The following is a 16,778-nucleotide window of genomic DNA, read 5'->3' as shown; positions in this document are numbered from 1 at the left end:
AGGAGAAAAAGCAAGGCCACGGCCAGGAGCGGGGGTAGGGGCAAGGGCAAAGTCCCGAGCTCTTCCTCACACACGGGGATGGGTGAGGAGGAGGGTGCGGATGAGACTGAGAGGAGGACGATCTGGACCGTGTGGGAAAATGCCGCGCTTGCGAAGGCATGGATCGGTGTTGTAGAAGATCCCTACGTCGGAGCGAACCAGTATGTTGACCGAATGTGGCATCGCATCAGTGCCGCCTACTGCGCCAACAAACCGCCTGGGGCGAAGCCTCGCATCCGCGAACAATGCCGGAAACAGTGGCTCCGGTTGAGCCTAAGCTCAGTCGTTTTGCCGCCCTCTACCAAAACAACATGCGCATGGTAAGCAGCGGCATGTCTGAGGATGATGTGCGGAGACAAACCTTCTCCCAGTACCCCAACAAAGAGTTGGGGATCAAAGAGTTTGACCAGTGGGAGGCCTTTCTCGTGGTCAAGGATTCGCAAAAGTTTGCGATTGGTGTCGAATCGGGCTGGAAGCGGACGAAGATCAACTCTTCCGGTGAGTACAGCAGCAGTGCTTGGTTCGCACGAGCTCCCCGAAGCCGAGGAAGTGGCCCCGCTACCACGATCCGCACTCTCGCCGTCGTCGTCGCCCGATGGGGCAACAGGCTGCGCAGCGGATGGCGAGTGGAAGCGGCAGCGCAGCGGGTCCTACGAGGTCGAATCGGAGGTCCCAGGAGGAGAAGAGGACGACAGCCTCGCCCGCGCGCAGCAAACGAAGACCCTGATGCAGATCACTTTGAAGTGGTATAACACGCACGATCCAGTCTTGAGAAGGCTGTGCAAAGAGATGGTCGACCGATGTCGGCGCGATTTAAGGATGCCACCCATTGATGATGATGGCATCGAGATCGGGGGCGGGGACGTCGGAGGTGGCAGCGGCACGGGCGACGGGGACGAGGAGTGAGAGCCGAGGGTATTATGTAATTTTATTTTTAAACTATGTTTTTTTTTTTAAATTATGTAATTTTTTTAATGTAATTTTCGTATTTTCCGTTCGTATTCGTGTCGAATTTTATTTCCGTGAATTTAAATTTTAATTGTGAATTAATTTAATTGTGGGAAGGGCTAGTGGGAAGGGCTAGTGATGTGGCAGTGGAATGGGAAGGGCTAGTGCTGACGTGGCATGAGAAGGGCTAGTGGGAGGGGCGCCACCGGAGACACCCTTATAGCACAAGAATTACTACTTATTCAATTTTATTTAATTTTCACCACCTCCGTCCAACACCATTCCCCAAGTATACAGTATTTAATGGAGTAGTATTATTTAATTTGCACGACTACGAACTACCCATTTCCCGAAATTTCTCGCAGTCCTTCTCATACTAGGAAACAATCCACACCTACAGAAATAAATGGATCAAAATAATCGGCTGCAAAGCTGGGTGAAGCAGAAGTGAGAGAGAAGAGAGATGCGACAATTTTAGTCGTAGGGGTTGGGCCCAGATGAATAGTCGCGAGATTAGGGTGAAAAATAGTCAGTCGCGGGCCGACGGGCCGAGAGATAGTAACCGAGGGTTGGGCCCAGATGAATAGTCGCGAGATTAGGGTGAAAAATAGTCGGTCGCGAGCCGACGGGCCGAGAGATAGTAACCGAACGCCGGATAATCCGGTGATTGAGATTGAGTTTCGGTTAGTACCGGCATCCGAACGGGCACTTAGAGTAAAGATTACCTATAACCAGTATTTTAAAAACCGAATCGGACTGACCGGTCAGACCGGTTCGGCCGTGAACCGGTGCCTAGTCCGGTCCGATTTGGACATTAAAACCGTTCTACTATTGGGCCATTTTGAACCGCTCAAGCCGCCCGGTTCGACTGAAAACCGGTGACCGGTTAGACCGGTTTCAAAGCTTTTAACTTTTATTTTAATTTTATTTGGCAACTGTGTCTTATTTATAATAGTTCCAAGCTATGAATCTACCTCTCCTCTTCGATGTGGGACACAGGATTCCTATTGTTGTAGTACTAGTTTATTTCAAAATGTTCTCTCATGTAATATTGGGTTTACTCTTACTCGACCTGATATCCGCTGGGTATTGGATACCCAATATCCAATTTCTTGGGATCGGGTATGAGATTGGATATTGAAATTTAAGATAAATCGGGTATTGGGTAACCCGAATGGGTATCGGATATTACCCGAATATCCAATTTACTATTTAAAGCATTTTTTAAATTAGGTTTAACCATTTTAGGCTTCAAGAGCTAGGCTAATTTATTTACTAATTACGACATACTAAATTAACTTTCTCTAAACTTATATAAATAAGTCAATCTCTATTACTTTAGATTACGGCTTCTCCAAACTCTCAAGTTTTACGTATTGCATAATCAACTCATGTGATTTTTTATATTTTTGTTAATTATTTTGACTTTTGAATTATATTATTGGTTGCTTCTACAGTTTAATTAAATGCATAACTTTTATTATTTTACTTACATATTGCATAACCAATCCCCATAAATATAATCATATACTTTAAAATAAAAGTGACTCATTTTTATAAATTTATACTACAAAATAAATGCAACATTAACGATATTAGTCAATTTAAATACTTCTATATTTATATTAACACATGTAAAGAGTCGGGTATTTGGGTACCCGATACGTCGGGTATGGGTACCCGGACGGGTATTGGAGTACCCGAAAATATATTGGGTCGGATTTTAGATAAACATTTAGATGATTTATGGGTTTGGATACCTGGTTTATTCGGATCGGATATCCATGGATACCCGTATTCCCACCCCTAATAATCCCCCTCTCACTTTTTCTATATCGATGAGATTGAAATTCATGAGAAGCTTATATCTTTTGCGTAAAATTATTTTTTGATAATCTCTTTAGGGACAAACTCAAATTTAATTAAACTATTTTTCCTCTTTACTTTTGAACAAATAGAAATCGTATATGATTTCAATAATTAGTGACCAGAGTGGACAAGATAAAGTTGGAATGATAACAACTTTTTTATTTAAAATAATGACAAAATTGTTGTTTAGATGAGTATTGAATTTCGATTATAAAAATAATGATATACGGTTGTTATAAACAGTGGAGGGAAGAAGACTACAAATGCAGCGGCAGTTAACATCAATCCTCTCACCATTTTCTCTTCTGCATCGTTTTCAATTCATTTCCAAATTAGTATGAAGCTACAGAGAATGCGAAGCCACCGCCAGCAGCAGCAGGTAGCCAACAATTTTCCGTTTTTTTCTCCATCGTTTTGCTCGTTGTTTGTCTGCGTTTGATGATGCAGCTAGATTCTACGTTATTTTTACGCACACATGCGGCGCGTGTGTGAAAATGGAAGATAAATATCGAAATCCGCGCGGTGCGGTTAAATAGACCACTCGATTTTGTTGGATAGGTTTTGATGGTGATTTCGCAGATGTTTGGGTTTTGCAGGTATCGTGGCGGCGCAAGTGGCTCAACAGATCAACTAGCAACTCCGATTATTCCGCTGACAGAGACTTCAGCTCACAGCCTGATTCCGATCGAGGTCCTTTTTCTCATTTTAAATTTTCTTTAATTGTCAATTTCATGGTTTTTATAACTTTTTATTCAGTAGCTGAATGTATTTTTCAGTTAATGTTTAAAAGGTATCTGATGAATGAAAAAGCTGATGAACTGTTTCTCCTTATCAGCAGATTTGTGTATCACACTGCATATATATAAGCATAATAGGAAAATAAGCTTTATGCCATCTCGTTTCAAAATATCTGGCATCGAAGATTCAGCTGTTTACGCTACTACTGTTGGTTCTCTAGTTTTTAGTGTGTTACCGAAACCAATATTTGATCGTGATTTTGTATTGTTATCCAAACCCAGAGGCTCTTCCAAGGTTAAGACGGCGAAATTCCGAGACATTTAGAGCTCAGTACATTAAGTCCAAGGAAATCAGGTAAATATTTCTTGCACTTTTAAGTTTGCTAAGGTAAAGGAAGTACTAGGTTGAATTGATATCTTCATTTTGATGATCTTGTCTTTGTGTTAAAAGGATATGTGCAGCCACCTGGAATGTTCAAGGACTAACTCCTGATGATCACCTCAATCTTGATGGTTGGTTAGACATTGCTGAGCCTGCTGATATTTATGTGATCGGGTAAGCTTAGTAATATTACTCGTCAAATGTTTGTTGGTATGTTAGATCCTTTCTCTTATCTGTAGCTGTCAAGTCAAGTATTGTATTTTTAGATTGTTACTTCATTTTTCTTTAAATGTCAACTTAACTCCTTTTGATGTTTGAGTTCTGCATTCGTCTATAGGTTTCAGGAGATCATACCATTGGATGCTGGTAACATATTTGGAGCTGAAGATACCCGTCCTGTCCAAAAATGGGAAAACATCATTCGTGAAACTCTCCACCGAGTTTCACCAATGACTAGGTTCAAGAGCTATAGTGATCCTCCTTCTCCATCTAGATTTCAGCCAACCGAGGATGCCTTAGTTATAGATGAAGAAGTTGCACTTGAATCAGACAGTGATATCGAGGAGGCAATCTACCCCGTGAATGAGCACACATCTGGTTTCGATGATGGAGGAACTGATTTTGATTGTGATGATGCCTCTTTACCCGAGGACCCTGTTAGCTTTGACATGGCACTGGAAAAGGAGTCGCTGCAGTCGTCTTCCTCCAAAAGATTGGATAGATTGCACTACTTAAAGGTCAATGATTCTGAGGAAAATGTTGAAGAGTCTAATGCTCAGTGCACTAAGATATTATCCAAAACACTTAGTGGTACAGAAAAGATAGGCTTAAGCTGGCCAGAGCCACCACTTGATCTTCTAGGTCAGCATATTTTGGAGAAGTCTAATTCCTTCGGTTCTTCTAAATCCTTCAAGACTCTCAAATCTTTCCGGACACACAACTCTTTCAAATCTAGTGCGATAAATGAAAGGTCGATGGAGTCTGACTTGAAAGCACTGGCGGAAATAGACCTTGACTCCCTAATAGGTCGGAAAAGAAGGTCAGCCTATGTTAGAATAGTGAGCAAGCAAATGGTTGGAATTTTTATTACAGTATGGGTGCGGAGGAGCTTGCGAAGATACATACAAAATGTGAACGTGTCTGCTGTTGGTGTTGGTGTCACGGGCTATGTTGGCAACAAGGTTCTTTCTCTCTTCCAAACTTCCAACACAGTTTTAGTTTGATGAATTTTTTATACTTAAACTTCTTATGACTTTTTTTTTTCTTATAACTTATGTTCGGATTCTTATGATTATTTTGACTCTCCTTCTATCTGTCAGGGTGCGGTATCAGTTAGTATGTCAGTACATCAGACGGTCTTCTGTTTTGTTTGTACTCACCTAACAGCAGGAGAAAAAGAAGCAGATGCGGTCCAGAGAAATGCTGACGTGCATGAGATTCATAAACGAAGCCGTTTCAACCCTTTCTCTGCTATGGGGCTTCCTAATAGGATATATGACCATGAGTAAGCATATGCTCCAACTCATCATGTTTTATTATTGTCTTCATGAACAGTGCTTTAAATGTGTGTGAGTGTGTGTGTTTCTTGAGTGCAGCATCAACTGTCCTTCTCTTGTTGCAGGAGAATTATTTGGCTTGGTGACCTTAACTATCGAATCAACTTGTCTTATGAACGAACGAGAGAGCTAATATCCAAGAAGCAGTGGTCCAAGTTACTGGAGCAGGATCAGGTCAGTAAACATTGAATTTCATTAGAAATAAGTCATGTGAAACATCATCCTTTGGTTTCTCTTTGCTCATCTAAGTTAGGCAAACATATTATAGCAACATTGAACACGAAAGTTCATACATTGATAGAACTACTTAAAAGGCGAATCGAGTTTGCACTCGCAAAGACAAATTTTACCCAGCTCTCACTGATACATCAATGAAGCTGACTAATTATTCATATGAAGCTGACGAGAGAGCTCAAGAAAGGCCGAGCATTTGATGGATGGTCGGAAGGTTCTCTGAGCTTCGCTCCTACTTACAAATATGAGTTAAATTCCGATACTTACTTCGGTGAGGACCCAAAAGCTGGTAGAAGAACACCTGCATGGTATACCTTTTCTCTATAAACATGTACTATCATCTAATGGAATATATATAGAAGGTATATAAGTCTCTAGTGTGTAATGTGCAGGTGTGATCGTGTCCTCTCCTTTGGGACGGGAATGAGGCTGGTGAACTACAGGAGATCCGAGATCAAACTATCCGACCACCGCCCAGTGACTGCCTCGTACATGGTGGAAGTGGAAGTATTTTCTCAGAAGAAGTTGCAAAGAGCACTCACTTTCACAAACGCAGAAGTTGAAGAAGAGGATATTGTCATGGATGTTGGAGTTAATACGTGATTACACCTGCCAACGCTAGAAGAGGTGAGTGGTTGGTTATTTGGTGTATAATCTGTATATTCTGACTGGGTTATACATGCAGGACACGTCATATTGGGAGCGTTGAAGCCATGGTCGAAGAGGCTGCAAGCGACCCCTTGAACGGGCAAGATGTTCATTTCTTGTTCCGGGTTTTTGGAGGTGAGGATGCGGAGAATGGAGATGACCTGTGGCTCAAGTCCCTTGTCATTTGTTGAGTAGCAAAATTAGTAGTATCAATGCCTATGCATATCTTCTTACTGTTGTTTGTAAATGTTAGGCCCATAATAAATTTTTTAAAGGTGTAAAATTATAGTAGTAAAATTATTTAGCATCCAGCAAAATCCTCCAGAACTATGTCAATCATGTCAGTCTATATATGCTCAGTTTCACGAATAGAGAATGCAGTTTGCAGAATCTTATTCCGTTTCATGTGCTTTTAAAATTAGACGGTATGACCTGCAATATGTGTATCAATATCAAGACTTGGTGGACATCCCTCCCACGAGAATTATGATGTTGATACACAGTCATTCCTCATTATCTGTTTTTCGAAAATGCAACTTTATGATATGTGCATTGTTTTTCTTGCTTTTTATTCTCTTGCAATAGTGCATTGTTTTTCTTGCTTTTTATTCTTCTTGCATTGTTTCTCTGGCAAAAAAATTTGGTGAATACTACCGTAAGCTTTTCCTTTCATTTTGCTATGCAATTGTTTTGATTTGTGAATATTGCATCTAATATTGGACTACACCATGGTACAAGATAAACGATGACAATATTTTTTTAATATACTGCGACAGAAACAGATCTCTTATATCAGTGGCCGAGCCACAAAAATAGTGACACCTCAATTTTTTTAAAATATGTAAGAAATTATTTAGCTCTTGTCCCAATCGTTAATTTTAAAACTGAGACAAAAAATAACTATTAACTAAATCAAGATTGACTCTCCATTTATTTTCACTTTTGCACTGTATATATATACTAGAAGTTTGACAATTGGATTCAGTCCTGAAGTGAATTCCTTACATGCGATCCTTCACTCTATCAAATTAAATGCAGAATATAAAATAAATAACAAAATACTCATAGATAATACTACTGAGTAACGTAATCAGTTACAAAAAAAGAGAGACTGTCCAAAGGCGTTTTTCCTCTTAAAAAGGAATAGAGGTTGAGATGAAATTGATGAATAGCGACTTATGTTTCGATTTCCATTCTAATTGGATAACTAATTCCATTTGTCGAAAATACAAAATTAAATGGTCAGAATTAATTAAGCGTTCCACATGGTTATCTTAATTTTTAATTCTTTTCTATGTTTGAAACATGACACCACATTACAATATTCCATTAAATTTTGTCTTAGATTCTAACCACTCTAAAAATGCTCTAAGAAAGCGACCCCACCAATCCCGTAATTATTTTGCAATTACAAAAAATGCATTGGTGTCACGTATAGATTGGATTATGCTGTTGACGTCCAATTTTGTGATACTTAATTATATAGATTTATTCGACAAATCTTGATAAAGAGTGAGTTTGTTTTGTTTTATTTTTTATTCAATTGCGGGTCAAACTTTAGTTTTTATTGCACAAAGCACCATGATCACTGAATACTGATTATTAGTTGGTTAAATTTTTTACTCCCTCCGTTTCATAGTAATGGGGGCGTTTCTTTTCCGCACGGAGATTAAGGAAAATTCTGTTAGGTGAGTTAAGTAAAGGGAGAATAAAGTGAAAAATAAAAAAGGTAGAAAGATGAAGAGAGAAAAAAGTAGGAGAGATTAAAGTAGGCGTGGAAAAATGTGTTGACTTTTATTAAATTGAAAAATGACTTTATTACTATGGAACGGAAGATGCATGATAAATATATTTTTGTTTCTGAAAATGTAGATATTTTTTAACCATATTATATTAAAATGAGGAGGCACTGTGCCGACTTATGAGTTAGGGTGGCCTACTAGCTCTTATTACTATCAATTTGCCAAGTTTCCACATATATGCCATCGAATTTCCTCCATCCACTATTAATAATATTAATAGTAGTATATGTTACGAATTTTAATGTAAAAATAAAGTAAAACAAATAGATGGAGAGAAAAAAATATAACTGAGATATCTATCAATTTTTACGGAAGTAACAAAATAGAAATACAATACTAGTAATTAGTTATATACTTAATTAGTATCCTATATCGTTATTTTGTCCTTGGCTAACAATCACTTTAATTTATAAGAACGAAACAACGTGTTTTTTTCATATCAAATTGCGAAAATGACATTGAATTCAACCTATATCTACATATACCTAATTACTAATTACTTTGTGTTATTTTTTTAGCTTTCTTGATATCACTTCTTGATTCACAATTAAAATTTGTGATAAGATAATTACAATAATGTGGTTCTATAATGTGGTTCTACACTCTTATAAAAAACAAATTAGTCAGATATATCGTACAAGTGATGCCATCTATATAGTTGTATATCATGTATGAAATTAATTAGTGAAGTGATATATTTATGGCACGTTAAAGTCAAATGAACCCTACCACTGGTGCAGGGATCGGATGTTGTATTTGCATCTACATCACATATCAACTTTTAGACAAGATAAGATATAATGTTCTTATTCTTTAGACAATTTGGAAGATAGTCTAAAGTATCGAAAAAACCATGAAGTTCGGTCAAATTCTAGCTCGTCCTGCAACTTTAAAAAGTAGCAAGAAAAATCATAATGTATGGATATGTTCTCAATAATCTCACAACGAATCCTTTTTGAATTGTAAGCATGTGATATGAAAGCTGAGAAATCATTGCGTTCTAGTTAAGTGATCATCTATTCATTAAAAAAACGATGTTGTTTTGGTTAAAACCATTATCAATAAACTACACGATGGACGGCCAAATTTTTTCACTATAAAATAATTGCAAATACATTCAAACTTTATAATTTTCCCTCTAACCGGGACGAATCTTCATGATTTTTTGGATAATTTGAGCTTTTTATTGTTTATAAGCTTTTAGGGAGATTGGCTAAATAATTTTGAAGGAGACTAGCAAGAAACTAGATAGAATGACTGACGGAGTAAAAATGATTTTTCAAATGATACACCATGTTTGTTTTTCATTTATTACAAATGATTACGTTTTAGAAGAAATACTATGCCTTTTGTTTGTCTTTTTTCAAACACGGCCTTCCGCATATCATGTCACTACGACTCTAGGACAAAATATCTAATCTTAACTAGTTAAACAACAATTAAAATTCATACTTTTAATATCTTTTTCATATATATAAATTTTTTAGACGTTCCACGCAAGTAAATTTAATTGTTACACAAGTAAATTTAATTGTTACACAAGTTTGTATAACAAAATTTAGATACAAACAATTTAGAAAACAAACATTTAGATACAAGTCTGTATAAATTTTTGTTTGCCTTTAATTTATATACAAACACAATGATGATTCAATCTTTCAGCTGATCAATAAGGTTCGAAAATAATTTTTAACAATTTCGATAAAATTTTAGTGATTAACAAAACAAAAGGTTCGACTCTCTTTCATTGGTCTAGAATTGTTTACCATGTGTATACTATTTAATGAATTATTTTAAAAAAACATACAGAATGTTCCAAAAATAGATCACCCAGAGCAAATTAGATCCACTGAATATAGCACTATTGAGGTATGTGTATATCCTACAAACCTCTAATGCCATAAAAATAACACATTCTAAAAGATGCCCAACTTTTCTCTTTACTTTGACATGTTAAGATTAATTAACTAAATTAAATTGAATCCCATTAGCCTACTTTCCTCAATTTCATTAAATTATAGCCACCGATCTTAAATATAGATCACTTCCCTCCAATTAGAACCTAATATTCCCCCAAGACCCTAGACTATCACTTTTGGTTCATGAGTTGTGTAAGAAAATGAATGAGAAATTAAAGGTTGTTGTGTAAGAAATGGAGGATGAGTTGTGACTTATAAATGTTGTTTTCCAAGTAAAAGAAGTAAAAAAATATAGTAATAATAGAACCAACAAAAAGACAAATAATGGATGAGATATTGTGAATGATATATTTGAGAAAACGTTGACCATTATTAGAAACAACCAATAATACTCATCTTTGGAAGTTTGAATCCAAATTTATAGTTAACTTTCTCCCATTTAATTAAACAAATTAACGCATTGGTAGTTTATATGTTTATGTTCCCCGTTGGTACCCTTATTTTATGGCAGTCGCACATTTAAATATAAGTAATACGATGTACATGAACAATAATTAACAATTGTTTGTTATTAATGACTCATCCCTCTCACCTTTAATATATCGCCACGTCGCTTATAAACTAACAACCAATTCGATTAAATTACTAATCCCTATAATGATTAAGTCAATGACGGATCTGATGAAAAATGAACAATGAAAAATGAAAAATGGAAGTGAATTTTAATTTCAAAGGATTAGAGATGGAGCTTAAGCACCATGGGCGACACCTACTCTAAAATTAATTTAATAAAATTTTCCAGACCTTCAATGTTCGGTCCCAATTTCGTCACTAGACCATCGTCAATCATGTACCAAATCTCATTTTTATTGTGAAAAACTTCTTCAATTATATTGCAAATCTAAATTTATTTTTGTATTTTTCTGCGTAACAACACCACAACTATGGAGTCATTGCAAAACTTTTTATAAGACATGCTAAAAAATTATGTCAAATTTGAATTAGCAAAAATGATTGATGTAAATTATTTTTGGATATGACATATATTCAATAATAAGTTACGTAAATGATTGAAGATGCCTTAGATGATGATAACCTATGTCCACTTAAAAACATTTGGTTAAATTTTCGGCTTACCGACATGGTCAACCCCGACTCCATCTAAATTCCCAGGTAAAGAGAGTCGACCCCGGTCCCCTAAATCAAAATCCAAGGGGAGATAAAACAAATATCTTGTCGGTGGGTCAGTTGCTAGGAATGCCTATGTCTACAAAGAGAATATGAGATTGAAATTAGTGATAAGTTTTTTTATTGGTTGCATAAAATTGTTTTCAATAATCTCTATAGGGGAAAAACATATTCAATTAGACTATTTTACTCCAATAATAAAAAACCATAATCTTTGGGTCTCATTTCACTAGTCCCTAAAGCTATAGATAGTCTATTTACAATTGAGTAGGGAGTATTTATTACTTAACGACGATGAGAGATCATTTTCAATGAAAAAATCTGAATAGTCGAGATGAAGTTAGTAAGCACTTGTAAATTAGAATTATGTTGAAATGATTGTTAGATCGATAATGAATTTTTATTTTAAATAATGACATGAGTACGTATTAAAATGAGAGAATGTGGTTAGATATTAGTAGTAGATTTTTATTTTAAATATTAAAAGAAGAGAATATGCAATTACGGTAGTTATAAACAGTGGAGGGAGAGTTGTGGAAGAGGACTACAAATACAGCGGCAGTTAACATCAATCCTCTCACCATTTTTTCTTCTGCATCGTTTTCAATCCATTTCCAAATTAATATGAAGCTACAGAGAATGCGAAGCCACCGCCAGCAGCAGCAGGTAACCAACAATTTTCCGTTTTTTTCTCCATCGTTTTGCTCGTTTGTTTGTCTGCGTTTGATGATGCTACCGAGCAGCTACATTCTACGTTATTTTCGCGCACACATGCGGTGCGTGTGTGAAAATGGACGATAAATAGCGAAATCCGCGCGGCGCGGTATAGATCACTCGATTTTTTTGGTGATGGTGATTTTTGCAGAGATGAAACGTTGTGTTTGGGGTTTTTGCAGGTGTCGTGGCGGCGCACGGTGCTGCGCAAGTGGCTCAATAGATCGACCAGCAACTCCGATTACTCCGCTGACAGTGACTTCAGCTCAGACTCTGATTCCGATCAAGGTCATTTTCGTCATTTTGGTTCATCCTGCTTTCGTTTACAGTCCATTTCGTGCTTTTTTTTATCAACCTTTTTTTTCATGTTTTTTCTTCAGAATATTGTGAGAGACCAAAGGAATCAAGGTTCAAGCATGAAAAACATGATAATGTGAAGTTTGATACTAAAGGTATATACTCTTTTCATACTGAATTTCAGTGAAATTTAAGTCAATTTTAAAAGTCAATGTCTGTTTTGATGAAATCTTCGTCAAGGATATTTATCTTTGTTTTTGGATTTTTCATTTTTTTCCTTTTCTCGTAGAATGTTGTGATGGGCCCAAAGAGTCCAGGTTCAAGAATGAAATAGCTGAAGAACTGAAGATTGATGCTAATGGTATGGTATTTTTCTCAAATTCTGAAAAATATGTATTTCCGAGTTAATGTTTGGAAGATGTCTGATGAATTTCGAGAATGAAAAAGCTGATTAACTGACTCTTCTGATGTTGGAATAAAATGTATTTGGATGAAATTTGGGGTAATTTTCTTGAAGCATAAGCATAATACTGTATCTCTTTATCAGCATATTTGTGTATCACATTGCACATATATAAGCATAATAGGTGTCTCGTTTCAAAATATCTGGCCTCAAAGATTCAGCTGTTTATGCTACTATAGAGTGATCTAGTTTTTAGTGTGTAATGATATTATGTTTCCAAAACCAATATTTGAATTCATGATTTTGTATCTTTGTATGTGTCTGCTGCCAAACTCAGAGGCTCTTCCGAGGTTAAGACGGCGAAATTCAGAGACATTCAGAGCTCAGTACATTAAGCCCAAGGAAATCAGGTAAATTTTTCTTGGTAAAGTTAAGCACTAGGTTCGCTTAGAGATTAATGAGATCTTCCTTTTGATGATATTGTCTTTGTTTTACAAGAATATGTGCAGCCACTTGGAATGTTGGAGGACTTACTCCTGATGATGACCTCGATCTTGATGGTTGGTTAGATATTGCTGAGCCTGCTGATATTTATGTGATCGGGTAAGTTTAGTAACATTACTCGATCGAATGTTTGTTGTTTATAGTCTTATTATGCATATGTAAACAGATGTATATTAGATCCTTTCTCTTATTGGTAGCTGTCAAGTCAAGTATTGTGTTTTTAGATTGTTACTGAATTTTTCTTTAAAGAAAACTTGTGTCAACTTAAATCATTTTGATGTTTGAGTTCTGCATACGTCTACAGGTTTCAGGAGATCATACCATTGAATGCCGGTAACATATTTGGAGCTGAAGATACCCGTCCTGTCCAAAAATGGGAAAACATCATTCGTGAAACTCTCAACCGAGTTTCACCAATGACTAGGTTCAAGAGCTATAGTGATCCTCCTTCTCCATCTAGATTTCAGCCAACCGAGGATGCCTTAGTTATAGATGAAGAAGTTGCGCTTGAATCAGACAGTGATATCGAGGAGGCAATCTACCCCGTGAATGAGCATACATCTGGTTTTGATGATGGAGGAACTGATTTTGATTGTGATGATGCCTCTTTCCCCGAGGACCCTGTTCATTTTGACAGGGCAATGGAAAAGGAGTCTCTGCAGTCGTCTTCCTCCAAAAGATTGGACAGATTGCACTGCTTAAAGGTCAATGATTCTGAGGAAAATGTTGAAGGGTCTAATGCTCAGTACACTAAGATATTATCCAAGACACTTAGTGGTACAGAAAAGATAGGCTTAAGCTGGCCAGAGCCACCACTTGATCTTCTAGGACAGCATATTTTAGAGAAGTCTAATTCCTTCGGTTCTTCTAAATCCTTCAAGACTCTCAAATCTTTCCGGACACACAGCTCTTTCAAATCTAGTACGATACATGAAAGGTCAATGGAGTCTGACTTGAAAGCATTGGCGGAAATCGACCTTGACTCCCTAATAAGCCGGAAAAGAAGGCCAGCCTATGTTAGAATAGTGAGCAAGCAAATGGTAGGAGTTTTTATTACAGTATGGGTGCGGAGGAGCTTGCGAAGATATATACAAAACGTGAACGTGTCTGCTGTTGGTGTTGGTGTCATGGGCTATATTGGCAACAAGGTTCTATCTCTCTTCCAAACTTTTGAGTTTGATGAATTTTTTGTATATTAAACTTCTTATCATTTGGGGCCTTGGGCTATGCTCGGATTCTTATGATATGAAGCTTATTTTGACTCTCCTTCTATCTTTCAGGGAGCGGTATCAGTTAGTATGTCGGTACATCAGACGGTCTTCTGTTTTGTTTGTACTCATTTAACAGCAGGAGAAAAAGAAGCAGATGCGGTCAAGAGAAACGCTGATGTGAATGAGATTCATAGACGAAGCCGCTTCAACTTTTGCTCTGCTATGGGACTTCCTAATAGGATATATGACCATGAGTAAGCATATGCTCCGACTCAACATGAATTGCTTGGAGTTTTTTGTGTTTGTGTGTGTGCGCACGCTTTCAAGCATGAAGACAACCGTCGTTATGTTGTTGCAGGAGAATTATTTGGCTTGGTGACCTTAACTATCGAATCAACTTGCCTTATGAACGAACGAGAGAGCTAATATCCAAGAAGGACTGGTCCAAGTTACTTGAGCAGGATCAGGTCAGTAAACACTGAAATTTCATTAGAAATAAACCACATAAAACATCGTTTGGTTTCTCTTTGCTCATCTAAGTAGGGTAAACATATTATAGCAACATTGAACACGGATTCAAGTTCATAAATTGAGTTCTGCTGATGCAACAAGTAAGCTGATTAATTATTCGAGTGCAGCTGGCGAGAGAGCTCAAGAAAGGCCGAGCATTTGATGGATGGTCGGAAGGTTCCCTGTGCTTCGCTCCAACTTACAAATATGAGTTAAACTCCGATACTTACATCGGCGAGGACCCAAAAGCTACTAGAAGAACACCTGCCTGGTACACCTTTTTTCTTTTTTCTTGTCCAACTGTTTTTCTATAAACATGTATCATCTATAACAGTGTGAACTGTGCAGGTGTGACCGCGTCCTCTCCTTTGGGAAGGGAATGAGGCTGGTGAACTACAGGAGATCCGAGATCAAACTGTCCGACCACCGCCCAGTGACTGCCTCGTACATGGTGGAAGTGGAAGTATTTTCTCAGAAGAAGTTGCAAAGAGCACTCACTTTCACAAACGCAGAAGTTGAAGAAGAGGATATTGTCATGGATGTGGGAGTTAATACTGGATTACATCTTCCAATACTAGAAGAGGTGAGTGGTTGGTTACTCAAAGTAAATTTCGGTCAATAATCTTGGACATGAACGGCGTTTTCATCGGTATATTCATGTCGGGTTATATATGCAGGACGCTTCGTATTGGGAGCGTTGAAGAGGCAACAAGTGATCCCCTGAACGGGCGATGTTCGTTTCTTTGTTCCGATTTTTTGGAGGTTAGGATGCGGAGATGGCCTGTGTATATTTATGGCTCAAGTCCCTTGTCATATGTTGAGTAGCAAAAAATGTGTAGTATCATTGTATCATGTATGTATCTCTTCTTTCTTTATTTATTGTTTTTCATTTTTAAGAAATCTATTTGTATATCTAAATAACGTGTTGAAGTTTTCTAAATTATGGTGTAAAGGAGTGAAGGTTTTGTTGCCAACATACTGCATATTACTAAAATTGGTATATACGTGAAGAGACTCCACTTTTTTTATGTGGTGGCGATGGATAGTAGTAATAATTATTTACTCAGGGAAGGCCGAAGGAGGTTTCGTGCCAGCATTTTACTAAAAATGTTATACACGAGAAGAGACTCCACTTTTATTTGTAGTGCTGATAAATAACACTAATAATTACTACTCATATAGAAGGAGGTTTAGTTGCCAGCATTTTTAGGTTTTTAAAAAAAAAATTAAGATATTATTAATTTTAATAGACGCGGTGAAATGATAATTGTACGTCACTATAATTGAGTTAAATGATATCGTCTATTAAAAATAAATTATAATTAAATAATAAAATCCAAATTTCATGATTAAAGATGAGTCTCTAAATCCTCCCTCTTCCATGATCCTTCCATACTAAGTTGACATAATAACTTGGTGCACCTCACGAATATTCCATACTAAGTTGACATAATAACTTGGTGCACCTCACGAATAAGAAGTCATTGACAAATGGTAATAAAGAAAACTCACTTAAACACAAATTCAATAAAACTAATTGCACATTAATCATGGAAAGTGGCATAATATTACTACTATTAAATATGGAATACATTCATATAATAGGCTTGCAATATACTACTATACTACTCTACTAAATATGGAATACATTCATATAATAGCAAACAACTTTCCATTTACTTATTCTAATTATCAAAACCATAGAAAATCTAATTTTACAGAATTAATTTCAAGCATGTATATGAATTAAAATATATACTCCTAATTCAATAATATATTATGTTTGATTATATATCACAAGAATAAATTTCATATAT

The 16,778-nt window shown here is 36.7% G+C and overlaps 2 protein-coding genes across 3 annotated transcripts; both read left to right on the top strand.

Annotated features, from left to right (window-relative positions):
* The first annotated feature begins 3,113 nt into the window (after positions 1 to 3,113).
* On the top strand, positions 3,114 to 6,803 carry LOC125185288 (type IV inositol polyphosphate 5-phosphatase 3-like). Of its 2 annotated transcripts, XM_048081806.1 has the most exons (10): positions 3,114 to 3,235; positions 3,453 to 3,546; positions 3,876 to 3,948; positions 4,045 to 4,149; positions 4,313 to 5,156; positions 5,295 to 5,479; positions 5,597 to 5,705; positions 5,931 to 6,073; positions 6,158 to 6,392; positions 6,451 to 6,803. In XM_048081806.1, exons 1-9 carry the CDS (start codon positions 3,194 to 3,196, stop codon positions 6,366 to 6,368), a joined length of 1,806 nt encoding a protein of 601 aa, XP_047937763.1. In that variant the 5' UTR covers positions 3,114 to 3,193; the 3' UTR covers positions 6,369 to 6,392; positions 6,451 to 6,803. The 2 variants fall into 2 exon arrangements, with proteins under 2 accessions (XP_047937763.1, XP_047937764.1); XM_048081807.1 differs by lacking the exons at positions 5,931 to 6,073; positions 6,158 to 6,392; positions 6,451 to 6,803 and adding an exon at positions 5,833 to 5,924.
* Positions 6,804 to 11,885: 5,082 nt separating this feature from the next.
* Positions 11,886 to 15,935, top strand: LOC125219329 (type IV inositol polyphosphate 5-phosphatase 3-like). The gene is made up of 12 exons (XM_048121277.1): positions 11,886 to 11,988; positions 12,219 to 12,324; positions 12,417 to 12,488; positions 12,623 to 12,694; positions 13,074 to 13,146; positions 13,235 to 13,339; positions 13,545 to 14,388; positions 14,521 to 14,705; positions 14,810 to 14,918; positions 15,090 to 15,232; positions 15,310 to 15,544; positions 15,639 to 15,935. Exons 1-12 carry the CDS (start codon positions 11,947 to 11,949, stop codon positions 15,660 to 15,662), a joined length of 2,010 nt encoding a protein of 669 aa, XP_047977234.1. The 5' UTR covers positions 11,886 to 11,946; the 3' UTR covers positions 15,663 to 15,935.
* The last annotated feature ends 843 nt before the right edge of the window (positions 15,936 to 16,778 follow it).

The sequence above is a fragment of the Salvia hispanica genome, chromosome 4 (genome assembly GCF_023119035.1).
Source record: "Salvia hispanica cultivar TCC Black 2014 chromosome 4, UniMelb_Shisp_WGS_1.0, whole genome shotgun sequence".
Lineage (NCBI taxonomy): Eukaryota > Viridiplantae > Streptophyta > Magnoliopsida > Lamiales > Lamiaceae > Salvia > Salvia hispanica.
This window is presented reverse-complemented; position numbering and strand designations above follow the sequence as displayed.

Excerpts from the sequence above, each read along its gene's own strand:
- LOC125185288 (XM_048081806.1), top strand. The coding sequence starts at position 3,194 with ATGAAGCTACAGAGAATGCGAAGCCACCGCCAGCAGCAGCAG. Across the intron at positions 4,150-4,312 it reads GCTGATATTTATGTGATCGG|GTTTCAGGAGATCATACCAT; the intron begins GTAAGCTTAGTA and ends ATTCGTCTATAG. Across the intron at positions 5,706-5,930 it reads AGTTACTGGAGCAGGATCAG|CTGACGAGAGAGCTCAAGAA; the intron begins GTCAGTAAACAT and ends ATTCATATGAAG.
- LOC125219329 (XM_048121277.1), top strand. The coding sequence starts at position 11,947 with ATGAAGCTACAGAGAATGCGAAGCCACCGCCAGCAGCAGCAG. Across the intron at positions 12,695-13,073 it reads ACTGAAGATTGATGCTAATG|AGGCTCTTCCGAGGTTAAGA; the intron begins GTATGGTATTTT and ends TGCCAAACTCAG. Across the intron at positions 14,389-14,520 it reads TGGGCTATATTGGCAACAAG|GGAGCGGTATCAGTTAGTAT; the intron begins GTTCTATCTCTC and ends TCTATCTTTCAG.